Raw genomic sequence first — 27,924 nt, 5'->3', positions numbered from 1 at the left:
AAACCCCGCCTACTACTACTACTACGCTCACTTGACACTTGGTAGTATTCAACTTCAAAACTGTAAAGAACAACGGTACAAGTACCGTACAACAATGAAAACCTCCTCAGTCTCGAAAATGCAATATCACCGATCTGTTCTACGACCACAAAACCATCAAGATCTTCAAGAACAATAAATACGTGCTTTGGAAGACACGTAATTGTGAGTACTAGCAAATGTTTAGTACATAGATCTAGGGTACCTAGGCTAGCTAGGTATCCGCGGCGGCCCAGACAATGGCAGATGCTGTTTTTCTATGTAGTTTTACCTACTGAACAAGAATTTGAAGTAATATTTATTCGGACGACGGTATTTCTGTAGATCTAGGGTACCTACCTGTGGCGGGCCAGACTATGGCAGTTGCGGTTTTTCTACCTATGCAGTTTTACCTACTGAACAAGAATTTTAAGTAATAGCTAGGTATACTAATAGGGTAAAAAACCGCAGGGTACAGAGTGGACCATGTACGATCAGCGTGAACAATCCCAAAAAAAGTACATTATAACACGTCCTGATATCGGAGATGGGCATCAGTCGCGACTTGTTGTTGGTGAGAAACGGAGCTAAAGACCTCTACTCTCCTTTCGAAGTAGTAAGTATTTTCTCCAAAGTTAGAAATTAAGTTTAAAGTATTAAACAGAGGGTAGTGAAAAGGGTGTCCAACGCAGTGCAAATCTCACCAAAATGCTTTCGGAATTTTTACTTACGCTTGAATATTTGGTATTATTACAGTTTCAACCATTATGGGAAATCTATTATATTGATATTTTTCCCGAGTAAAGCACGTGATAACAAAACACTTCTTCTCAATACATTTTTGTCGCTAATGCATACTTACAGAGAAAAAAAAATATTAAGTTTTTACCTCGAATTTTTCCTAAGTCGGGAGAGGTGTTCCCTCTACGGTAATGTTTACTTTTAATGAGCCCTCTAACTTACTTTCTTACGCAAACAAAAGCAGTTCCAGTTACTCATTATTGGCTGAGAGGTGTGACATCGTTATGCCGTCATGGGTTTCATAACCAATTACGAACGACTTTAGTCGAAAACTAAGTTTCACCAGCATTTCAGTGGAGTAAAAAAGTTACCTGTCTAGTGTCCACTGGTATCCTTGTTTGACTGAATACTCGAATAATGAAGCAAAAAACGGCATTTTGTCTTCCTGTACCTATGGCAGAGGCAGTGGCTGGCCCTTCTGGCATTAATTTTGACAGACCTTCGATTTCCTACCAATTGTTTGCAGTGCAATGTGGTCGTCGGGTACCTGGCCACTTCCTACTTTAAGTTGCATGTCAGGGAACCTTGCAACGGCTTCACGTTTTCCTCAAAGCAGCAGCACATCTTTATCAACCAACAGTTTAAGGTAAGCTTCATTAATTTATAGAGTATATTATAATGGTGGTAGTATAACGATGTATACAGCAGTACCATCACTTTGGATTTGGTTTGATGGATGTTAGGTAGTGGCCTTAAGGGGGGGTCGCCCCCCCCCGCTAGGCCTAGGTAGGGGTACAGGGCCCTAGGTTAGGATAGGTGGTTGTATTAGGTTCGGTAGTGCCCCGAAAATCACTTTTCTCCTCCTCCCCCCACCCAAAAACCCCACTTCCCACTGGGATCCCCCATAATTGAAGTAGTAGGTTTATGCTTAGATTTTGTGTGTAAGAGTAACTCTTAGTTTCTTTTTTATTCATTTCCTCATGTTTCTATGCGATGTGCAACACCAATCTGGTCGTTTTTTGCCGTTTTTCGTCGTTAATACTTGAAAAAAAACAAAACGTGCGGCCTTCTCCTGGACAATTTACTTTTTTCTGGGGGGGGGAAAAACTCGTTTTTTTAACTCCAATTACACAGTAAATCTCTAAATCGGATGGTTTGCAGTCAAAATAAATGTTAAATCCGTTGGAACTACATTATTTCTGATGCAACAAATATATTTTTATTCCAGTTTTCCCATAATGGTTGAAACTGTAATTTTACCGAATATTTTAGAAGATTGACGCCATCTCGATGTTTGCGGAGTTGCTTATGTCAATAAACTAACCATTTCCTGTGATAAATCCGCACACCACTAGTACCCACAGGCGCTGGGGCACTTTCCACAACAATCGGAAAACGGTTTCTCATCGGCTTGTTTGTTAGTAAACAACTGTTTTGGTAGAAGAAGACGCCGAAGAGTGCACTTCGATAATTTTTAAAATAAATAGTAAAACATCAATATTTTACATATTTATGATGATTAATTTGAAAATATTCGTTATTGAAAAAGTAACTCGATTCTGACTCAAATTTAAGTAATTATTTTTTGGAATTAGAACGTTCATTTAAGTCCTGTATTATGACGTCACGGCATCTTGACTTTCGTACCTATTGTAAATAATTGCTTTACTCAACTTTCTTGCAGAAGAGTTTACCAGTTATTCATGCAGATTATCAGCTCTTCATGTAATTGGTATAATCGTAATGCGCATATATATCTTTATTATTTACTTTTTGGATATATGAAGATGTTTTACTGCCGGATTATCGCCGTAGTGTGACGCAATCGTTTTTGGTCCCTGGGCCCCTGTTTTTGCACCATAAGAAATTATGGGGCCGAATTTGCAATGACCAGAAAGTCGTTAAAATAGGAAAGTTAGCATTGAGGGGCATATGTTTTGATTGAGAAAAATACAAATTTATTCAATAGCTAGCTTGTAAAAAATACTTTAATACAAAAAACTTGATTGACAACTAAGCAGCATACCTACTATGGGTTTCAGAGACAGTGCAAGCACGTTTTTGGGCAATACCTATTTCTGTAACGAACACTCGCATCAGAACGAGATTTTGCTATAGTGCATTACACCCAGTACCGTAATTTATAAGGGTATCGTGAATCACTAATCGTAAAGAATAACGACACTTGTCCTTGTACCAAGAGACAAAAACTCCATTATGCAGAAATGGATACGAACACGTGTATAAAGCTCCACCTGCCCTCTCCCCCCCCCCTCCACCGCCACCCCTTTCCTTCTTCGTTCCTTCGCCTTCCTTTCTCTCTCTCTCTGTTGCCATTCGGTATGTGTTGACCCTCCAAACTGGGTATAAGACTACACACAAAACGTTGAAATTGGTGAAATTAGGCTATGTATTGGAAGTATATATACATAAATATTACAGCAATTTTATCATTATTGCATTACTATGACAACTAGAATTCATGGAAACAGTTTATAATAATGAATCGGCGTATGTGTGAAGCCTCCACTAATGTGGCATCGATGATTTTGCCATTCTTAGCATGCAAACATTAAAGGTTACATTTATTTCTGGCATACGGTTATTAAAGAAATTCAAAATACGTACTAATATAGACTGAAATCAATGAAAAGTGCTAGCAAAAACAAAAAAGCAAAAAAAAAATAAATGTATATAATCCATTTATCCGTAGTCGTTCCTCTATGGTTTTCGGCAGCCAGATGTACGAAAACGTTAGAAACATTTGATTGTATCTACTTTACAAATACTATCTGTAATTTTTCGGGGTAATTTGGTTGCAGAAAAGGGATAATATACATGAATTAAATTAAAATTTTTAAATAAAGTAAAGTTGAACTAAATAACGAGTAAAGTAAACAATTTAGGGAATAAAACTTGGCAGTTTCGTCGTCTGCTGTTCATAACTGTGTTTGTGGCGCGCGCGCTTAGGAACCAGGAACAGCAACTTGTTTAAAGTGCAATGTGGAGTGAATTGAGACCAAAATGTGTATAATAACAATCAAATAAGCACTGTGGAGTTTCAGTTGTGATGGCAGTAAGGATAAAAACCACCGATTACAAGGTAAGAATGAATTCAGTTCAAACCATGACCCCGGGAGTAAAAAGTTTCATACTTTCAGTAATATAGGCAACAAAATGTTGTTTTATTGTGCTGATTACAACTGCAATCTTGAGTAAGATCAATAAACGTTACATACATACGCTAACATTGTTCAAATGATTGCTGGGAAGGCTGGGAAAGATGATTGTCGTCACTGATCAGAACCTGTACATCCCACGGTAGCTGCCATATTGGATTTCAAAACTGCCTTGAAAACATATTTTACGAAGAGCGTCACATGCTTATTTTAGTTCGTATGGGGCTTTCATATATCACATTATGTTGACGAAACTTCAATCTTTTGAATGGTATGCTTGGAGTTGTAATTGTATTCTTGTTTCACCATTTAAATATCGAGTGAATAAGACCTGTCCACCGTGATAAGGGTTGGTAGTCGCTGGTGTTTCCCCCTACCTAGCTATTTATTCGGACGACTGTAATTAACCCCCAGGGGCCAGTACTAAACACGGCGAAATACATTGGACGCCCCAATCCCTAGTGGATGTCGTATCCGCGGTTACGTTCTTTGCAGTTCGTGCGGAACTATTCTTTAGAATTACCCTGCAAGAAACGTAACCGCGGAACGACAGCCACTAGTGATTGGAGGGTCCAATGTATTTCGCCGTGTTTAGTACTGGCCCCTGGGGGTTAATTACAGTCGTCCGAATAAATATTACTTTAAATTCTTGTTCAGGAGGTAAAACTGCACAGAAAAACTGCAACTGCCATAGTCTGGGCCGCAGCGTATAGGTACCCTAGATATACCCGGACAACTGTAATTTACCTTTGAACTCTATCCTATGGTAAAGGGGACCCCCATTGGGAACCGGGGTTTTGGGTGGGGACAAAACACTGTGGAGAATTATGCCGTTCTACTCTTATCTTACGATAAGGGGGACTCCCAGTGGGAACCGGAGTTTTGGGTGGGGAGAAACCACTTGGGGGGAGGTTTTGCCGTGTTATTGTGGTATTTCCCATTATTTATGACATTTAAAACACGAAATACAATCAAAAATAAGAAATAACAAAAGCATTTATAGTGGAGTCGTTTCACGTCCAAATCCCATCTACTACTACAGGCGGCCCTCGGTTAATGGCAGAGGTTCCATTCCTGGCCGCCGCCGCCGAGCGATTTTTGCCGTTGAGCGATTTTAAAGTCTATGGCCGCCACACACCTTCATTCGGAGCACTACACCGCTTAACAGCGCCTTAGACCAGTCAACGGCGCCGTAATCTAGCGATTGCGCATCGAGTAAAATTTTATTTATGCAGTAGTACTATAGCATTTACTGTACAGTACTACTGCACAGTACATTATAGTACTATTGTAAATACTTTAAAGGGAAGAAAGCCTACCTTTAATCCTTTGGGTGTTATGTAAAGTATACTAATCCTTGTAGTACTACCTACATTCCATATTGTTCCAGTCCTGCTACGTATGTAATAACTCTCAATAAAAATGTTAATATCATTTGCATAACCTTTACTATGGTCTGAACGGTTCTACAAATTTTTCATGCCAGATTTGATGACCCTACATGGAAACTTTGGCATAGTAAACAAAGTCTTACCTCTCTCAGACCGCTTGATATCGTATTTCATCTCCAGCGATATCGTCTTCCTCTTACTGGCATCATTTCCATGGGATGTAGTAGCTGGACACTTAGGACCCATGATGAATGAAGTTAAGCAGTAAAACTAAAACAAGAGAGATGGGAAATTGCTCTACGAAGACCGCCGTTGTTGCCGCCGTTGTGGCTACCAGTCCAATATTCCTGCGCCATTAAGCGTGTGCGACCGACCCATGCGGCAGGCAGGTCGTTCTCCGGTCAAGTACTACAGCACAGTACAATATACACACAAAAAACTAATTCCCGTCACCGTGCTTAGGAGAATGGCTGTCGATCAACGGCACCTTCAACCGGTTAACATCGCCGTTAAACACTTTTTATTCCATAGGCATAATGGCGCTTGCAGCAGCGCTGACCGATATTTGCGCCATAAATAAATCTTAAAATTCCTTATTTTTTATGAATATTTTTGACGATCACCGTAAAACCGATTAACCGTTGAGCGATTGTGCCGTTAACCACGGGCCGCCTGTAGTACTATTACAACACCGAATTCTACTACGCATGGGCCAATTCTACTGCGCATGCGCTAGTTGTAAGGGAGCTTTTGTTTTAAATGCAGACTTCTTAGTGAGGAAAAAAATGGGGGTGTACGGGAGGGGTACATGTATTTAGCCCATTACACTGCAGTATGACCCCTGCATTGCTATAGGATCGAGTGAAGAATTGGGGGGTATTCATACATTGAGTTACATAAATTCATTTTCCTAATTTTGAATTCTAGTGTTTATTCCTGTTTTCTTTATCATAGTATTTGTATATTTGTTTTGTTTTGGCCTCACTTAATAATTTTGCCATAAATACCTTGAAATATTAAGTTATAATTGAGGACAGACACCTGAAAATGCCTACGTGGTTGGACTAGAAGTGGGTATTAGGACGATTCGATACCTACCTTCCTGTCTGTTACGTGAAATTGCAAGTTGCTTGGGATATTTCATACATGATTTATACACAACTCACTCCCTTCCCTTTCCAGTATTCACGTCTGACTGTTTGCGTTTCGTCATTTAGAATACATTTCATACCCATAACAATTTCTTTGTTAAAATTTGACCTTATTGGAACATCTACTTATATATATTCCATTATATCCTTTTACACACATTTCAATTTACACCTTTTTCTCCCTTCTCTTTCCATTATCCACCTCTGTCTATTTACGCTCATAATTTTACAACCTTTTCTCACCCATAAAAAATTTTTGGATATAATTTTACCAATTATTAGAACATTTTTATTGGTTATATCCTAGGCTACCTTCAAGTTTGTCTTCCTTTACGGTGGGGGGGGGGTACGGGGGGCCTCTGCCCCTCCGGTCAGATAATGTGTTCTACTAGGTTAGGTTAGGTTAGGTTAGGTTAGTATGTTAACCTTTTTGTTGGTCTTCCTTCAAGTTTGTCTTTCTTGAAGGGGGAATTACAGGGGGGCAGAGCCCCCCCCCGTCAGGTAACACTTTCTACTAGGTTAGGTTAGGTTGGTTATATCTTAGTCTACCTTCAAGTTTGCCTTCCTTTACCGGTCAGGTAATATGTTCTACTAGGTTAGGTTAGGTTAGGCTGGTGAAGTTTGGTTGGTTATTTATATCTTAGTATACCTCCAAGTTCGTCTTCCTTTACGGGGGAGTCTGCCCCCCCTGTCAGGTAATATGTTCTACTAGGTTAGGTTAGGTTAGGTTAGTATAGTAACCTATATGATGGCCTTCCTTCAAGTTTGGCTTTCTTTAAGGGGGTGTACAGAGCCCCCGGTCAGGTAACACGTTCTACTAGGATAGGTTAGGTTAAGTTGGTGAAGTTAGGTTGGTTATATCTTAGTCTACCTTCAAGTTTGTCTTCCTTTACTTGGGGGGGAGGGAGAGGGTACGGGTGGGCTCAGGCCCCCCAGCCAAGTAATATGTTCTACTAGGTTAGGTTACACAACATTTCATTGCAATATTATTTCCTTTAATAATATACACAATACCTTAGGTTTCATAGAACTAAAAGACACTAAGTTTTACGATTTTACAGAGTTCTCATTGTCTCTTCAACTGGCCTCTCTGATTTCTTGTACTGACCGTTCATTACAATATCCTGTTCACGTATGCGTTACACATTATTGCACATTTTTTTCCTTTTCTGAAAATACGATGTTACTTCCACATACGTGTGAAATCATCCCCCTCAATGTACCCGCCCACAATTCTTCTGACCAATCAGAGGCCTTGTCACCAATGCGCTGCCGATACCTACATTCAACAGATTGTGTAATTTGCGTTTTAAAATAATTTAGCAAGAAGTATTCACAGTGTTAACACCCCACACCCCATACTCTCAAAGTGATCGTGTTTCACCAGTAATTGTGTTAAAAATTCTCTTACGATATACGGACATCGTAATATAATTTTGGGAAACCTATCTGTGTTCATGATTTGTTTGGTATTTGGCCGAAAATCTGTTCAAGATTCAAGATGGACAGACTTTGAAGAATCGGAGATGAGGACGAGATCTGCCCCTTTAAGTTAAAGTTGACAAACAATATTCCCCTATTGCTAGAACAATCGTAGTTTAGTTATTTTCAGTTAGGAGTGTTAGGTTTTGTTGGGTAGTTATTGTTATTTGCCACATCCACTACCCAACGACCCATCGTCATTTAGCCAACTCACCTCCTGTGCCCCCAGTATCCCGCCTTCCCCTCAGTGAACATATGGCTCTGTGGTGGTTGCGGAATTCAAACATGGCGGCTGTGTTTACATTTCGCCAAACACTTGGTAGATCGATCTATAGAACTATTCCACGGCGATCTAGACTATGGCAGTTGACGTTTTCCTATGTTGTTTTACTTACTTTACAAGAGTTGAAGGGAATATTTTTTTCGTTCCACTGGAACTAAACTTTAATTTACCTTTGAACCCATACGTCGACCCGTTGGTACCGTCATGTAGTCTTCAAAGGTAAATTACTGCTTAGTTACAGTCGTCCAAATAAATATTGCTTTCAAATCTTGTACAGCAAGTAAAATAACAGGAAAATGTCAATTGCCATAGTCTAGGCAACCGCGGATTGCTTCTGTAGAAATACCTACTTTGTCGACGGACACTCTTTCAACATTAGTTCTCTCCTCATCTTCCAAGAAGGCAGTCATCTGACTAAACCTTCCTATACTCCTGTGATGGAGGTTATAATAAAGTTGTTGAAGTTAACTCAGGAAGTTTGAGTCATCTCCCCTACTCTGAAGAAGAAACAAAATCTACTTGATGTCACTCAGACGAGAAAGGGAAAAGGAACCACAATGCTTGTGTATCACAGTCGCGAGATCTAACATACAACTGGTCGCCGTCCTATACCATTATAAATGGTGGACAGCAGACAGTTATAAATGGTGGCAGTAATACGTATCTACGTCTACCGAAGCAAACGGAATCTTCGAGAATGTAACTAATCAGAAGTAAAACAGAGGAAACAGGATCTTCAATCAACATAGGCAACTGTAAACATCCTACGAACACTAAGAAATGTCCTTCATCAAGACGCATTCAAGCAGCTAAATCAACGTTTAGAGAACGACTTTCATCACATATCTTCGAGAATCAAACCGGACGTGAATGCAGCATCGGATCTTCAATGGGAAGCGAATCATTCAACAAATAAACAACGCACGAGCAGAAGTTGAGGCAAAAATATTGGGTCAACCGCGGAGCAAGTCGAGAGAGAGAGGCTGTGACGTCATCACAACACTACAATCTTCCTTCATATATACCAAAGCTAAGTACATCCTTTATCCATTCAGGTGTTGTCAGTGAAGTGCTATACATACACGAGTCGATCGTCCATTATTCCTGGGGTGAGTTATATGTAATCTTAATCTTCCTTCGTTGCAGGAATCTATCTTCAACTACGAATTCTCGCCTGCAGAAAATTTTTTTTTTATCTTTATTGCTAATATCTCTTTCTTCCAGAAGTTCTCCAGAAATATCTTTATCATATTATCTGTCTTTAATCTTATCATTTTGGGGGACTCTGTTATTTCTGCAACACATTTTTAGTTTATATTGCATATGAGTTTAAGCAGTGGTCAAGTGTATTCATATAGATACTTTGATAGGATCGCAAGGAATCGTAGTGATAAGAAAAAAGCAAAAGTGAACATGGCTACTTCAGCGGCTGTTGGCTCGACCGCACCCGGTAACCCCAATCCCGATGTTACATTAGTAAGTGCTCACTCTGCAATAGTTCTTTTTCAAGGTCTGGTCAATGGGTTCTTGCCTCAGAACGTTGAGTCATGGATCTCGTCAGTGGATGCTCATTTAAACGCAAAATGCATCACAGACCCATCTGTACAATTACATGAAGCTAAAAGTTTCATAGACTTTGCTAAAGGAGATGCAGGTGCATACCTTAGAGGAGTCTCTTTCCAAGAGGCGGTAACATGGGATGATTTCAAAGTTAGGCTACGTGCTATATATGGCGGTGAAGAAGCTTTAGATGTAGTCTTGGCTTTGAGGAATATCCTTAATCAAGCCTCTATGACTCAGCTTAATGTTGTAGAATGGGCAGCAGTGATTGCCGACCGGCTAAATGAATATCAAGATAGTTTACGTAACTCCAAGTAGTTTACGTAACTCCACTTGGGTTACAAGGGGCAATATCGCCGTGAAAGATTTCATACGGCTGACATACCTAACGTGCATGACAGTTATGTTGCCCGAAGCTTTAGTACGGTGTTTTGACAAAAACCTAACGCCCGACAGTATGGAACTAGATGTGTATAAACAGATCAAAAAGCACGTCTAAGTGCACTGACCTCGATCCCTTGCTTACTCAAGTTTTTGCAAAAAATGAAAGTAAGCCACAACAAGTAAACATAGTTAATAATAATCAAGCTGCAGGGATGACTTGTTACAATTGTAAGAGGCCAGGACACATGATTTCAGACTGTAGGACGCGTTATTGTTCAATTCATAACAGCTCCACTCATTCATATAATCGTTGCTTTTCACGTAATCAACAGCAGAATCCTAGAAACACGCAAACCGTTGCCAATGATAATAAAAAGAAGAATCCTCAGTACTATAAGAAGGAGCAGACGAACAGCAATGCTGTTCAACATCAGAAACAAACAAATCTTGCTTCAAGTAACTCTGTTCCCGGGCCGTCTAGCCAAAACTCACAGAGTCAGGTGAATTTTCCGAGTGTACAAAGCAAAGCAAATACCACGTAATCAACTCCAACGGGGGAGAGAATGATGTTGGGTCATTCGTATCAACATCTTTTGTATCAAATAACCAATTTAAATATTTACCAGATCATTGTGAGACAATCGATTTTCCTGTGAAACACACGACCGAATCCAAAAAGTCAGTGCAGGTTGTAGATTTTCAACAAATTCACGCTATTATAAGCCAAAATGAATTGTGCCCCACATTACATGCAGTAAATTTAGAGCACCGATCCTTCACACTGTTTTTTTATTCTGGTAGTCCACGTAATATCATGGATCTGCGGACTCACCACTTGTTGTTTTCGAACTTCCCTATAGAGAAGTCCGGAGTGAGGCTCTCGGGTATTGGAAATAATATTCAGTACAAGGTCGGTAAGCGCACGTTTACCGATACCTTTATCATTGTACAAAACATTGATATGTATCCAGCTGTAATTATAGGATACCCGTCTATGGGCATTCAAAACTAGCCCCTGCCAAACACGGCGTGTATATCAAAGGAAAATTCTGTAAGTCTTCTAACACCTTAAAATCAGTTTTGGACAAAAAGGAGACAAATAACAAAACAGTAACGTACGTTGAGGAACCAATCACTTGTCTCATGAATCAAGAAATAATCCAAGCGACCCAACAGAATTCTCGCTCACCCGTAATATCAGCTTGCACGCAAACTCTTGAGCCGAACGTAACTTCGAATATATTAGTGCGAGTAGAGAAAACTTTGCCGGGATCTGAAATGTTAATCCTTTCCAACACTCTGAAAACTAACGGATTGTCCGTCTCACAAGCCATATATACAGTCGGCTCACAACAACAATGTAACATTGAAGTCTGTAATAATTTGAATACCACTTTAGTAATCCACAAAAATCAACATATCCTGGATGTGGAAGTTTATAAACATCGCATTCTTACTGTCGCTAAGATCAATCACGCTCAATCAGTTGCGGATGAATCCCTTTTGCAATCTATTAAAAGTAAAATCAATAAAGACATTCAAGAAGAGGAAATTCAGCAGAAATTTCTTGATCTTTTAACTGAATATCATGATGTTTTCTCCGCTACTGAGGGATCCTTAGGAAAAACGGATGTCATAGAACACCAAATAATGTTAAAAGACAGGCATAAAGTTATCTATGTACCTTCGTACAGACTCCCTATGCAATTCCAGAATGAGATAAATGATGAAGTAGGTAAAATGCTAGAAGAAGGAGTCATAAGGAAATCGAACAGCCCTTATAATTTTCCGTTGATAGTCATACTGAAAAAAGATCGAACCTGGCGTATCTGCGTAGATTTCCATCGCTTAAATGATGAAACGATCCCTGATCGATTCCCAGTGCCATGTACTGACGATATTTTATCTTTTATTAGGTCAGGACAAATATTTTACCAGTTACTTAAAGGCTTTCACCAGATACCTTTAGAAGAAGAGAGTATCCCATACACCGCCTTCAGCAAAGCCAGGGGACATTATGAATTTTTATGTAGGCTTTTTGGTTTACGTTGCAACCCCAATAACATTTACAAGAATGATTAACATAGTGTTTGGAGACTTGTTAAGGGATATCCTACATGCCTATATGGACGACCTTGTAATCTTTTCTAATACCTTAGAACATCTACGTAAACTGGAGCTAGTGCTACAGAGACTAAGGCAGCATAATTTTAGGGTAAAGATAAGTAAGTGTGAATTGTTCAAAACAGGACTAGTCTATTTAGGTTTTACGGTGTCTAGTCAAGGTCTTAAAGTAGTCCACGATAAGGTGTCGGCTATCCGTAACTTTCCGATACCTACTAACGTCAAGGGGATACAGCAATTTTTAGGAGTAGGTGGGGTATTGCTTCAGCAATATGACAAACAGTTTTTCCCTATAGCTTTTTATTCACGTAAACTGAGACTTTCCGAAAGTAAATATGCAGTAATAGATAATGAAGGGCTAGCTATTGTTAACTCACTAGTGCATTTTAAGTTCATAATATACGGTTATCCCATCAAGGTTCTTACTGACCATAAGCCCCTAACCGACTTCTTTAAAGGCTTTAGTCACAGTCCCAAAAGAACTTGGTGGCATATGATCATCCAAGATTTTGGCGCAAGGATCGGATATCTACCTGGGAAAGCAAATATCATTGCTGACGCATTATCACGCAACCCCGCGTCATCTTGTACAGAGCCATTAGCTGAATTAATAGATATATCAACTTCCATGCCTATTGTTAAAACTGTATCTGAACAGGAAGACCTGGGTTGGAGCGCTGAACTAATACAGACTGAACGAAGAAAAGATCAGCAATTAGAAAAAATAATAGATGCTTTGAACGGAAATCCTAAGGAAAAGGAATATATAAAGTATACGCAGCAGAATTATATAATCAAGGATAACATTCTGTGTAGATCTGTGACAAGGAAAACCCGCAACACCCCACAGGTGACTAACGACCAGGTAGTGGTACCAATCTCACTTATACCAACTGTCTTAAACTGGTTGCATTCCAATCCATTACGTGGTCATCCAGGGTTCTCTATCATGTCACAGAAAGCCAAATCATTATTTTATTGGCATACGATGCTTACAGATATAAAAAATACTCATAGCTAATTGTCGCACTTGTCAGGAAAACAAAGGGCACATGAAGACACCTGTCAGCCTAGGGGCTTATCCTGTGCCCAATCAACCCTTTGAAGTAATACACTTAGATTTATTAACAGGGTTTTACGAGTCAGACAGAGGAAATAAGCACCTCTTAGTAATCATAGATGCCTTGACTCGATATACAGAACTGATAGCTCTAAAAACTAAAGCCACGATCTCTGACTCGGGTGGAGAATTCAATAATCATTTCCTTAACTCATTGTGTGAATTCCTTTGCATAAAGAAAATCAATACCATAGTCTAATGGGCTAGTGGAAAGAGCAAATAGAAAGGTTTTAAACGTATTACGAGTTACGCTCGGGGGATTGGACCCCAACTGGGATATTGCCATACCTGCGGTCCTATATACACTTAATCACTCATATCATGTGTCTATTAAAATGTCGCCGCACGAGGCACTGTACGGTACCCCAGCCAGAAGGCCTTTCCATGTATTTACACCTACAACCCATTTATCAAATCCTCTAAAGGATGTTATGGATGCAAGTATAAGCCGATATAATATACTTCATAAGAATTTAGAAGAATCACAAATCATAATGAAAAGAAATCATGATAAAATAGCTAAGCCAACTAAAACATATACCGTGGGTGACAAGGTATACATACAAGTATATGTACGCAAGGGACTGAACTACAAACTGACACCTAAGTTTGAAGGCCCGTTTAACATTTTAGAAATATTAACGGCCAATAGATTTAGAGTTCAAAACATATCCCAACCCACTGATGAGAGAATAAAACCATTAGCACATATACGAAGTTAAAAGAAGGGTAGAAAGGAATAGAGGGAAATTTTTGTATCTATGAAACTTATATAATAAATTATGTATATATAATATAAGTCATATCACATTTCTGTGATTCATATACATATATCGAGCTACAATGTCCTTTAATATCTAATTCGCTCTACCTCAGAATTAATATATTTTCATATATGCTTAACCGAAGGGGAATTTTTTCTCGATAATAGATTTGCCTGAACCAGGGCGCGAACCTATGGATCCTTTCAAACCCAGGAACGTCAGTGAAGCTTTACCCACTACACCACCGCGAGAGGCTAAAAGTTCATGTCGCCTCTCAACCTCATATACCTTTCGCGCGCAGGTAATTAGTTGGTTTGGAGAAAACATCAACCCACCTCGACTCCGGTAATGTTTGTAGTGCTTTTGACAGCACGTAGCCAATCTATAAGTCATATCACATTTTCCGTATTCATACATATATCGAGCTACAATGTCCTTTAAATATCTAATTCGCTCTACCTCAGAATTAATATATTTTCATATAGCTTAACCGAAGGGGAACAAGGGGTACTCTCGATAATAGATTTGCCTGGACCAGGGCGCGAACCTATGGATCCTTTCAAACCCAGGAACGTCAGTGAAGCTTTACCTACTACACCACCGCGAGAGGCTAAAAGTTCATGTCGCCTCTCACCCTCATATACCTTTCGCGCGCAGGTAATTAGTTGGTTTGGAGACAACATCAACCCACCTCGACTCCGGTAGTGTTTGTAGTGCTTTTGACAGCACGTAGCCAATCTATAAGTCATATCACATTTCCGTGATTCATATACATATATCGAGCTACAATGTCCTTTAATATCTAATTCGCTCTACCTCAGAATTAATATATTTTCATATATGCTTAACCGAAGGGGAATTTTTTCTCGATAATAGATTTGCCTGGACCAGGGCGCGAACCTATGGATCCTTTCAAACCCAGGAACTTCAGTGAAGCTTTACCTACTACACCACCGCGAGAGGCTAAAAGTTCATGTCGCCTCTCACCCTCATATACCTTTCGCGCGCAGGTAATTAGTTGGTTTGGAGACAACATCAACCCACCTCGACTCCGGTAGTGTTTGTAGTGCTTTTGACAGCACGTAGCCAATCTATAAGTCATATCACATTATCGAGAAAAAATTCCCCTTCGGTTAAGCATATATGAAAATATATTAATTCTGAGGTAGAGCGAATTAGATATTAAAGGACATTGTAGCTCGATATATGTATATGAATCACGGAAATGTGATATGACTTATAGATTGGCTACGTTCTGTCAAAAGCACTACAAACACTACCGGAGTCGAGGTGGGTTGATGTTGTCTCCAAACCAACTAATTACCTGCGCGCAAAAGGTATATGAGGGTGAGAGGCAACATGAACTTTTAGCCTCTCGCGGTGGTGTAGTAGGTAAAGCTTCACTGACGTTCCTGGGTTTGAAAGGATCCATAGGTTCGCGCCCTGGTCCAGGCAAATCTATTATCGAGAAAAAATTCCCCTTCGGTTAAGCATATATGAAAATATATTAATTCTGAGGTAGAGCGAATTAGATATTAAAGGACATTGTAGCTCGATATATGTATATGAATCACGGAAATGTGATATGACTTATAGATTGGCTACGTGCTGTCAAAAGCACTACAAACACTACCGGAGTCGAGGTGGGTTGATGTTGTCTCCAAACCAACTAATTACCTGCGCGCGAAAGGTATATGAGGGTGAGAGGCGACATGAACTTTTAGCCTCTCGCAGTGGTGTAGTAGGTAAAGCTTCACTGACGTTCCTGGGTTTGAAAGGATCCATAGGTTCGCGCCCTGGTCCAGGCAAATCTATTATCGAGAAAAAATTCCCCTTCGGTTAAGCATATATGAAAATATATTAATTCTGAGGTAGAGCGAATTAGATATTAAAGGACATTGTACCTCGATTTATGTATATATAATATTTGTATGAAAACATTTTTTTAGCATGAGTTATTACATATATTTCACTCATTGCAGGTTTCCAACATGAAGCTTATGTTGTTAGGAGTGGTTATTCACATACTGTTAGCAGATCTTTGTCGTGTGGGAAGAGCGCTAAAACAAAAAATCTAAATTTTTCACATGGCACAATTATTGAAAGAACAGAGGACGCTTTCATTACAGCAAGCAATATAGTTATAGAAGTTGATTTGCAAGCGATTTTCCTGCCAGAGGATGATGTCATTAACTTAAAGAGCAACTTGTCGAGGTTCGCTGAATCATGGAACCAATTGCATCAATGTCATTTTCCTTTTAATCCAGAGATTTCGCTAGCACAAACACTAAGCGTCGCGGAAATGTTATCATACGACTTGCAAAATAAAACTGCCGAGGCAGAATGTCTGGCTCGAGATCTGCTGATGTGGACTGTGCAGCACAGTAGCCTAGAAAGACGTAACCCGTTTATCTTTGCTGCACTAAACGTCTTTGGATCTGTTGCAATTTTAGGCTTAGGAATTTCAAATCGTCTTAAAATTAATGATCAGAATAAGAGAATTGAGTTTTTGCAACATGAAAACGAATCAATTTTTTCCGAACTTCGTAAACAATTATCATCAGCTAATCAACTTATGAGTTTGGTGAACGAACATTCTAGTAATATCGATCAGATTATGGAAGTGCAACACTTGCTGGCAACGTTAGCGTATTATAGTTCTAAAGTAGATCATATCCGTACCAAAATTTCACATTTTATTGAGAAATCAAAAGACTATGTGGAAGCTATCACGCTAGCCACAAAGGGTGTTTTGTCGCCACATCTTTTGCCTATTAACCCTTAAACGCCGAAGGGGTATATTAAAAATCGTCTTCCGTGTGCCGAGGCGATCTCGGAGTGAGCACGGAAGCGGAAAAAATATTTTTTTCAAAAAATCACGGCGCGCTTAGTTTTCAAGATTAAGATGTGTTTTTTGGCTCCTTTTTTTGTCATTGCCTGAAGTTTAGTATGCATTCATCAGAAATTAAAATAGCATCATCATCATATATAAATAATGCGATATATGATAGCGCGAAAACAAAATTTCATATATAATTGTATTCAAATCACGCTATGCGCAAAACGGTTAAAGGTAACGAGTTAATATTTTTTTCGTTGTAATGTACACTAAATTGCAATCATTTTGGTATATAACACATTGTAAAACGATAAAAGCAACACAGAGAAAATATGATTACAAAATAATGCATGAATTCGTAACGCGCGGACGTAAACAAATATTTTTTTCAAAAATTCACCATAAATCTAAATATTGTCCTAGAGACTTCCAATTTCTTTCAAAATGAAGACAAATGATTGAATATTACTATACTGTAAGAGTATTAGCTTACAATTGCAGTTTTCGACCATATCTGATGAGTTAAATTTGACAGAATGTCGAATTTTTTTATATATATATTTTATATGCAATTATTTCGGAAATTAGAAAAGCTACAACCTTCAAATATTTTTCGTTTTATTCTAAATGAAATTGCACCCATTTTCATATATAAAACTCTATGAAATGCCTAATATGAAACGGAGCAAATATTCCGAGAATGCGACGTACGCATTTCGGAGATTTGTGGCGGAGAATCCGCATGCGGAGGGAAGGAAAGTTTTTTTTTTTTAATTCACCATAAATCTAAATATTGTGCTAGAGACTTCGAATTTGTTTCAAGATGAAGATAAATGACTGAATATTACTAGACTGTAAGAGTTTTAGCTTACAATTGCGTTTTTCGACCATTTCGGTAGAGTCAAAGTTGACCGAACGTGGTTTTTGTCTATTTATCGTGATTTATATGCAAATATTTCGAAAATGAGAAAAGCTACAACCTTCAATTATTTATTGTTGTATTCTACATGGAATTGCGCACATTTTCATATATAAAACTTTATGTAATAGCTAATTTAAAATGGCGCAAACATTACCAAAATTGCACTTACGAATTTTTCGGAAGAGTTACCGCGCGGACGTAAAGAAAATGTTATTTTTTCATAAATTCACCATAAATCGAAATATTGTGCTAGAGACTTCCAATTTGTTGCAAAATGAAGGTAAATGCTTGGATATTACTAAAATATAAGAGTTTTAGCTTACAATTGCGTTTTTCGACCATTTTGGTAGAGTCAAAGTTGACCGAAGGTTGAAATTTTGGCACTTATCGTTATTTATATGAAAATATCTCAAAACTTATAAAAGCTACAACCATGGGTTGTTTTTAGTTGTATTGTGCATGAAATTGCGCACATTTCCATATATAAAACTTTATGTAACGGCTAATTTTAAAATGGTGCAAACATTACCACAATCGCATGTATGATTTTTTCCGGAAGAGTTACCGCGCCGACGTAAGGGAAAAGATTTTTCATAAATTCACCATAAATCGAAATATTGTTCTATAGACTTCCAATTTGTTGCAAAATGAAGGTAAATGATTAAATATTACTAAAATATAAGAGTTTTAGCTTACAATTGCGTTTTTCGACCATTTCGGTAGAGTCAAAGTTGACCGAAGGTTGAAATTTTGGCACTTATCGTTATTTATATGAAAATATCTCAAAACTGATAAAAGCTACAATCATGAGTATTTTATTGTTGTATTCTACATAAAAATGCGCACATTTTCATATTAATACTCCATGTAACGGCTAATTTAAAATGGTACAAAAATTATGTCAAAGTGACGAAATACTTTCCGAGATGTGTCACTGATGCTTTTTAGTGCAGCAAGAAAGAAATTCACGCTTGCCCGCCTGCGTAACGATTGTAAACAAAACAACACCTTGATCCGCGAACTCCTAGCATCCCCCAAGGCGCGTGATTCAAGAGTTTTCGGCTGGTAGGCCTATAAGTATTTTTCCGCGAATTTAAAAAAAAACTTTTGTATGTCAACGTAAAATACGTCCAGTCGGCAACTGAGAGACAAAAAATGTTGACGTAAAATACGTCCACTCGGCGTTTAAGGGTTAAAGATCTGACTTTAACTTTGGAGAACGGACGGGAGAAACTGGGTTATGTTCCTTTGTTAGACACCCATAAGATAGAATTTTATTATAGTTTAATATCTGTAAGCGTTGAGAATTACAGGATCATGATTACCATTCCCTTTGATTCTTCTGATGCCTGGCAAGCATACAAAATCGCACCGTTCCCAACTTTCATGACGAATAACTCAAGTCCAATAATATCCAACCTGACGGGACACGCATTGATTTCCCCTGATAAGGAAACATATACGGTCATCAAGGACTTAGATAAATTCACTCACTGTTCAGATGCCATGAATAATAAAGTTTGTACAGCTGACTCCTTTGAATTCCATCATATATCAATGGATTCATGCGAGTTAGGTATAGTGCTAAACGGTTCTCTCTCCCATACACACGAAGGTTGTCTGAAAAAAACTCTATCCTTTTGACGATAGTAAGTTCAATTACAGGCTGAACAACGGATCGTGGATGCGATACGACAAGGAAGGATTTCAAGTCTCGTGTCCAGACGGATCAACGGCCTACTCCCGGATATTCTTTGCCACTGATGGATGCATCGGAACGTCAACGAACTACACGGTCCGTGGAGTTAACACTATCATCCGAGAACGAACTTACTTCGCGAATTTTTCGTGGGCCAGCACTATCGTCCCAGCATTACCTCTTCCGTACAATGCGAAAGTAGCCCATCATTTGACGCAACTAGCTGAGATGGACCACACGTCAAGGACTTATGCCGAGGAGGATCTGCGATTCTACGTGTTGCTGGCCGTGATATGCGTTACAGTGGTGATTCTCATCGCCGCTAACATATTTGCTTGGCGTAGGTTGAGGCAAACACAGATGGATCTTCAGAGGAACGTCGTGACCCGCCCAGACAACATTCCTATCGCATTAAAAGCGTTTAATATTAAAGCTATTTGAAATTGGCCATTTCACTTGACTCGGAGGAAAATTGTTTGGAATTGAGTTGTGTGTGAAAAGCAGTTTGTACGCTGGCAATATGTATGACAAGAAACTCCGAGACATTGCATTCCATACATATATCTATATAATTATAAATATGAAATGTTTTAACAAGTATCATTAAGGGCACCTAATAAAAAATTGAAGCCCTATATATTAAAATGTCGGTGCGTGTACGTACTTGGAATTTATATTTTGTGCACAATTATCTGAATTATATATCTATATCTTTATCTGGTGACAACTATTCTTAAACAGTTACCTATTATCATAACCATTCATGTATACATGCTAACCTTTTATTTTATCTGGTACCATCCATTCATTCATTTAATCACATATGCATTTTAGAATGTAATTATTATGTCATGCAATTATCAGCAGAACTATAGTACTTTCTGTTGTGTATGTATCCTCATGACTAACAGTATATATAACACATTCATATGCATTTATATTGAACATGGATCTGTATTTTCCATGCATTATTCTTTACTTATGAGTACTATTTCTATTATGTATGTATTTTTTTTACATATAATTATTTGCATATTTTTCCTTAATCACTTGATTATGGCTAGGACTAATTATATACTATCACACTCTGAGTCATATGTCCATGTATCTGTTATTTGTATTTGCCGAGATAGCTATTGTCAGCTATCGATGTGACACTTTCAACATTAGTTCTCTCCTCATCTTCCAAGAAGGCAGTCATCTGACTAAACCTTCCTATACTCCTGTGATGGAGGTTATAATAAAGTTGTTGAAGTTAACTCAGGAAGTTTGAGTCATCTCCCCTGCTCTGAAGAAGAAACAAAATCTACTTGATGTCACTCAGACGAGAAAGGGAAAAGGAACCACAATGCTTGCGTATCACAGTCGCGAGATCTAACATACAACTGGTCGCCGTCCTATTCCATTATAAATGGTGGACAGCAGACAGTTATATATACATATGGGGCAGTTTATTCACCCCCATTATCATCAGCAAGCTATAAAAAACATACATCTCATCACGAGTAACAGGCCTCCATAGAAGTCCTTTCACCTTACACTTTCCTGTTGAATTGAAGTACTACTCTGCCCGAGCATTCATCCATTCACACAATTTGTCCATTACATCACCACAAAAAAGGAAAAAAAAAAAATGCATCACGTAAGCAGGTGGAATCCTATTGTCACCCTCCATGAATCGGGGGGCTGGGTATGGGCGCACATCACAAGATGGATCAGTTATGAACCGCCAATCTTCATCGACAATAAGTTCAATGTCTTCCAAACACTCGTTGTCACTGTCAACCTCTAAGAAATTATCACTGTAATCATCATCTGATAGATTTGGCAGGTACTCAGACCCTGACTCTGAAACACTATCATCTGACATGATACTGAAAAAAAACATAAAATAATTGCAATCAAAAGGGAAAAAGGTTTAGAATTCAAATCTACATGGTTTATGGACAAAATCATAATCATCCTTCTCAGATAATAGCCTGAGGCGTGCTGGCATGTGTTGGCCAGTACCCCTCCTAATATCCCATATGAAAATGACGTCATGACATCCATCGGACGCTCATTGGCTAGAATGAATTGTGGGTGGAGCTTCAGCACCTCTCTCGTACACAATACTGTGTCTGGAAACCATCCAAGCAGAAGAAAACGGCTTTGCTTTTCGAGGAGGGATGAAAGATGTATAAGTGTATGTCGCGGTCTTTTATTACTGGACCGTAAAAGACGTACATGTGTACGTCCCAGTGCCGAAGGGTTTAACACGTCCTGACACAGGAGATGGTCATCAGTCACGAGTTGTTGGTGGTGAGAGAAGGAGCTCAAGACCTCTACTCTCCTTTCGAAGTAAGTATTTTCTCCAAAGTTAGAAATTAAGGCCATATTTTAAGATTTAAACAGACGGTAATGGAAAGGGTGGCCAACGCAGTGCCCACACCACCAAATCGCTTTCAAAATTTTTACTTACAACTCGGAATATTTAGAAGATTGAAGCCATGTCGATGTTTGCAGAGTTGCTTGTGTCAATAAACTTCCCACATCCTGTGCTAAATCCGCACACCACTTGTACTCATAGACGCTGGGGCACTTTCATCACAACAATCGTACACCCGACCTCTAACCATACTTATTGAAGGGGACTACGGCATTCTTTGCGGCGTTTTGCGTTCTTCAATTGTTTATCAGTGTTGTCAATTGGTATGTGTTTACCCTCCAAACTGGGTATGAGACTTACACAAAATTGGGGAAATAAGTGAAATTAGCTTATCTATTTATAGTATATATCTTACCCTCCCCCCCCCCCCCCCCCTTTTGACAAAACTACACAAATTAACAATTCTTACCTATGGCAGCAGGCGCCCTCTATCTGCAAGCATGTCACTAGGCTATTTAGCTCACATAAATACAAAATATACTATTTTATTACCCAAAGCAGATGAACATAAAATAGATCAAAATGATTAATAAGTCATGGTGATAACAACCCAAGTCTGCCCCACAAAGAAAACTATTAAGTTATCATTCCACTCTCCTGGCTAAGTATTCACTCCCAGACTCAAAATATCAATTGTTACATTGTAATAGTCAAGTTAGAGAATCCCGTCTCTAGTATCATGGTATAGAGCCCATCTGTAATAAAGATATATAACACAATATTAAGTAAAGAGATACACTTCACACTTCTCTCTTTTCAAAGGCAATATTAAGTAAAGAGATACACTTCACACTTCTCTCTTTTTAAAGGCAACTGTTTCTAAGTCATTTAGAATATGCGCCATACCTTTGAGATGGGGATTTTCTCCCGACACTTGGCATTTCCTCAACCGTCCTTCTTCCTATCACAAAGGAATGTCTTTCCCTCAAGTGCCTCGGTCGGTTAGACCTGTGACATCCGTACAAACGATGTACATACCCACCACTCCTCAAAACCCCCCGTGGCAACGGGACGGACAGCCACCAGCTTAAAAACGCATACACTTCAGATTCTTCATTCAAGAAGGCTACCTCTACAGTTCACTCTGTCTCCAAGCAAGAGCAGCTGACACGATATGTAATTCCATAACACATCAATTCACACCTGTAAGATGTATACATATTACAGCAATTTTATCATTACTGCATTACTATGACAACTAGAATTCATGGAAACAGTTTGTAAATGCATCGGCGTATGTGTAATGCTCCACTAGATTGGCAACAATGAGTCATTTTTCCTCGCGTCGTATGCTCGTAAGTATACATCCGAAATATTTGTAATTTTTCGGGGTTAATTTGGTTGCAGAAAAGGGATAATAGACATGAATTAAATAAATATTTTGAAGTAAAGTTAAACTAAATAATGAGTAAAGTAAACAATTAAGGGAATAAAGCTTTGCACCCATAATCAGTGTTGTCATCTGCTGCTTGTAACTGTGTTTGCGGAGTGAGCGCTCAGGAACCAGGAACCGCAGCATGGTTCAAGTGCAATTTGGAGTGAGTTAAGACCAAAATTTGTATAATTACAATCAAATAAGCATTGTGGAGTTTCAGTTGTGATGGCAGTGAGGATAAAACCACCAATTACAATGTAAAAATGAATTTCAGTTCAAACCATGACACCAGGAATAAAAAGTTTCATACTTTCACTAATATAGGCAACAAAATATTGTTTTATTGTGCTGATTACAACTGCAGTCTTGAGTAAGATCAGTAAACGTTACATATATATGCTAACACTGTTCAAATGAGTGCTGGGAAGGCCTGGGAAAGATGGTGGATTGTCTGTGGTTACGAACGGCAAGTCATGAGGTTGCAGCCATATTGGTTCCAAAATCCCATTGTTTGTTGGAAAAATCATATCTCGAATATAGCCTAGCTTACACTAGGGTAATCAGTACCGTCTTTACATATAGGGTAGCCTAGCCTACACTACACAGTATAATATATATATATATATCTATACTGTATAGTAATGATTAATTTCAGGCAATTCTCTCAGTTATTGGCTTATGATAATTCAGTGCAAAGAAAACTTGAATAACATTAACAAGAATCAGCCTAGTGTATACTATGGTATATCATATACATAAGAATACAGTAGCCTAGCCTACAGTATAAAACCACCGATTACAAGGTTAAAATGAATTTCAGTTCAAACCATACCCCGGAAATAAAAAGCTTCACACTTTCACTAATATAGGTAACAAAATATTGTTTAATTGTGCTGATTACAACTCCAATCTTGAGTAAGATCAATAAACGTTACATATATACGCTAACACTGTTCAAATGAGTGCTGGGAAAGATGGTGGATTGTCTGTGGTTACGAACGGCAAGTCACGAGGTTGCCGCCATATTGGTTCCAAAATCCCATCGTTTGTTGGAAAAATCATATCTCGAATATAGCCTAGCCTACACTAGGGTAATTAGTACCATCTTTACATATAGGGTAGCCTAGCTTACACTACACAGTATATATTATGTATATATATATCTACGTATACTGTCTAGTAATGATTAATTTCAGGCAATTCTCTCAGTTATTGGCTTATGATAATTCAGTGCAAAGAAAACTTGAATAACATTAACAAGAATCAGCCTAGTGTATACTATGGTATATCATATTCATAAGAATACAGTAGCCTAACCTACAGTATACTTTATACTACGTATATGGTATAGTAATTTATCAATATAATCCTATTCTGGAGGTTCAAAGCATACTGAATGTATCAGTACTAGAAAAAAAAAAATTGGACACGAAACGAGAATCAGATTCGGTCCGACATCGGTATAACTGAGCGATGTCAGGCGGCTGGTAGCTGCATATAATTGCAAAATAAAAACTTAACAAATTTGCATCTTTTCCATGAATCCTTTTAAAAGTTAGATATTAGTAGACCCACCATATTTGCTTTCTCCGGATTCACGGACTCGAGCATTCTCGGATTTCTTTCTGGAACTTTTCATCCCATTATTTGCAGGAAATTCACGTATTTGCGGTATTTTCTATGAGAAATACCCAAAAATTTCCATTTTCTTTTCATCATAAAATGGACTTTTTGTGATAAAACTATTTAAAAAACCAGGTCTTAAAATTTTTAGTGGGTTTTTCTTGACTTTTAACTAACATAATAGGCTGTTTCAGCATTTTTATAGGGGTTCCAACTATTAGCGGGTTCTAACTATTCGTGGGGGTGTCTGAGGAAAACATTAATATACCTGTGTACTAATGTAACCTCAATACACTTCCTGAATATTTATAATGATCACTTTCTCTATCTTGCAGATAATTCGCAAAGCACCAAATGCAGACTTGGTGAGTTAGATGTCCTGGGAAATTTAAGTTACGGTACATAATTATCAAAAAGGAACTCTATTCCTTGGTCTTGTTGGGAACTTGTGAGGACCGTCGTTCATTTTATTTTGCTGTAAGTATTCAAAAGATTGTTTGTACGTTTATCAAAAGATTGTTTGTACGTTTATGAGTAATGTCGTTCATGTATGGTTTCAAGTTTAACTCTTGAGGTTAGGAACTATCTAACTGTTTAGGCTTAGCTCTCTTGGCATCAGAATTGAAAAAAACAAAATCATTTGTTCCTACGAGGGTTTGAACCTTCGTCTGTTATACGAGAGCACAGGCATTCCCCAAGTTACGACAGAGACCCTTTCCTAATGTTTATCGTAGGGGAAAATCCGGTGCAAGTCAGAGCTGGTTGTTGAATTGTCAACAACTTTGTCCCGAATAATTTTTTGCTTACGATGTGTTATTTCTTTTGAGACAAATTGTGTCCAGATGATCATTGCATTGTGATTTTTGTTTTCCCTAAGGATGCTTACTTTAAGAGTTGTTATGAACGGTGCTGTTCAGAACTTGTTGGTCTCAGATTGTTTCTTTTATTTCAGATTCTTCCAAACAGAGGAAATTTCCTTCGGATCCTAACTAGGAATGAGTATTGCACATAGAACATCTTGTGGAAATGGAAGCTGAAGAATCGTCATCATTGCTGCTACTCAAAGAAGAGAAGGAGGATCTGGAGGAGGGTCCAACTGAAAATGCAGATGACAACTCTTCGTTTGCAGACCCATTCTTAGAAGTCAAGGCGGAACCGGAATTTTTTGACTATGGTGATTTTGATGTGAACTGTTCTTCCCAATCTACTGTCAAGTATGAAAAGGACAGTTCTCCAAGCTGTGATGATGAGAGCAGAAAGGAAAAGATCTGTATTGGAGAAGAAAATAGACATTTCGATAGAAGCAATGTAGCAGGGAAGCGATTAACTTGTGCTGAATGCCGAAGGACGTTTTCAAGAATTGACAACCTGAAATCCCACATGAGAACTCATACGGGAGAAAAACCATATACTTGCTCTGTATGTCAAAAACATTTTTCTGACTCAAGTTCTCGCAACCGCCACATGAGAACTCATACGGGAGAGAAACCATATACTTGCTCTGTATGTCAAAAAAGTTATTCTGATTCAAGAACTCTCAAATATCACATGAGAACTCATACGGGAGAGAAACCATATACTTGCTCTGTATGTCAAAAAAGTTTTTCTTCTTCAGGTACTCTCAAATGTCACATGAGAACTCATACGGGAGAGAAACCATATACTTGCTCTATATGCCAAAGAAGTTTTCTTGTCTCAAGTACTCTCAAAAGTCACATGAGAACTCATACGGGAGAGAAACCATATACTTGCTCTGTATGTCAAAAAAGTTTTTCTGAATCAAGTGCTCTCACAAAACACATGAGATCTCATACGGGAGAGAAACCATATACTTGCTCTGTATGTCAAAGAAGTTTTTCTGTTTTAAGTAATCTCACAAAACACATGAGAACTCATACGGGAGAGAAACCATATACTTGTTCTGTATGTCAAAAAAGTTTTTCTCAATCAAATGAACTCAAAACACACATGAGAACTCATACAGGAGAGAAACCATATACTTGCTCTGTGTGTCAAAAAAGTTTTTTTGACTCGAGTAATCTCACAAGACACATGAAAACTCTGCATGAAAGAAAGCATTCACTTGCCAAACAAACTCAAAAGACGAGAGTTCACACTAGACAGAAAATGCATATTACTTGATCTCTGTTCAAGCAATTTTTATTAAATGCTTTTATATTATTAAATGCTTTTTTATATTATGAGCTCAAGTAAGTGTAGCAATTTAAAAATGATTATATTTGCTTTATGAGAAAATGGGTTAGTTTTATATATTTATAAGATTATTGGTTAATAACCACTGGTTCTTAGATACAACACTGAATCATTTTACTATTTTAATGTCTTGTTGATATTTTTATGATTTCAAATGATTTTAGGCAACTGATTGTTCAGTTGAGACCAATTCATTTGTCAGTGTTATCAATAAATGTGTTTAGGGAACACTGAGAAAGAAGGAGAGTTCTCACTTTCTGTTTTTGATAGCTAAGACAATCATGTTTATTGACGTCTACGAATTTGTTTTTGCTGACAGAACCCTGGTTTTGGTCTCATTCTCAAGCTGTATAATTGTACTGTATATCTTTACTTTTATGTGAAGTTGTTTTGTAAAAGTGATGTAATTTAAATTGCATTTGTTCAATGAGAAAGTATAATAGATTTCCTTTCCAGTGGCTTACATGTTTATGCAATTTGTGTCTGGTAGTTTGCTCATAAACAGTAGGAAAATTAGGCAGTATTATTTTTCCTTAAGCAGACATATTTGGTTTTCAAAGATATTAAGATAAAACACAATAGGCTTCAAAAGGTTTTGGTTCTTCATTTGGCATCATCCACTTGGTT

The 27,924-nt window shown here is 38.2% G+C and overlaps 1 protein-coding gene across 1 annotated transcript; it reads left to right on the top strand.

The window, feature by feature from the left end:
• On the top strand, positions 1-27,810 carry LOC135205490 (gastrula zinc finger protein XlCGF17.1-like). Its single transcript, XM_064236206.1, has 3 exons — positions 1-204; positions 25,419-25,560; positions 26,036-27,810. The coding sequence occupies exon 3, from the start codon at positions 26,110-26,112 to the stop codon at positions 27,223-27,225; it is 1,116 nt and encodes a 371-aa protein (XP_064092276.1). The 5' UTR covers positions 1-204; positions 25,419-25,560; positions 26,036-26,109; the 3' UTR covers positions 27,226-27,810.
• The last annotated feature ends 114 nt before the right edge of the window (positions 27,811-27,924 follow it).

This window comes from Macrobrachium nipponense, chromosome 24 (genome assembly GCF_015104395.2).
Source record: "Macrobrachium nipponense isolate FS-2020 chromosome 24, ASM1510439v2, whole genome shotgun sequence".
Taxonomy (NCBI): Eukaryota; Metazoa; Arthropoda; class Malacostraca; order Decapoda; family Palaemonidae; genus Macrobrachium; species Macrobrachium nipponense.
This window is presented reverse-complemented; position numbering and strand designations above follow the sequence as displayed.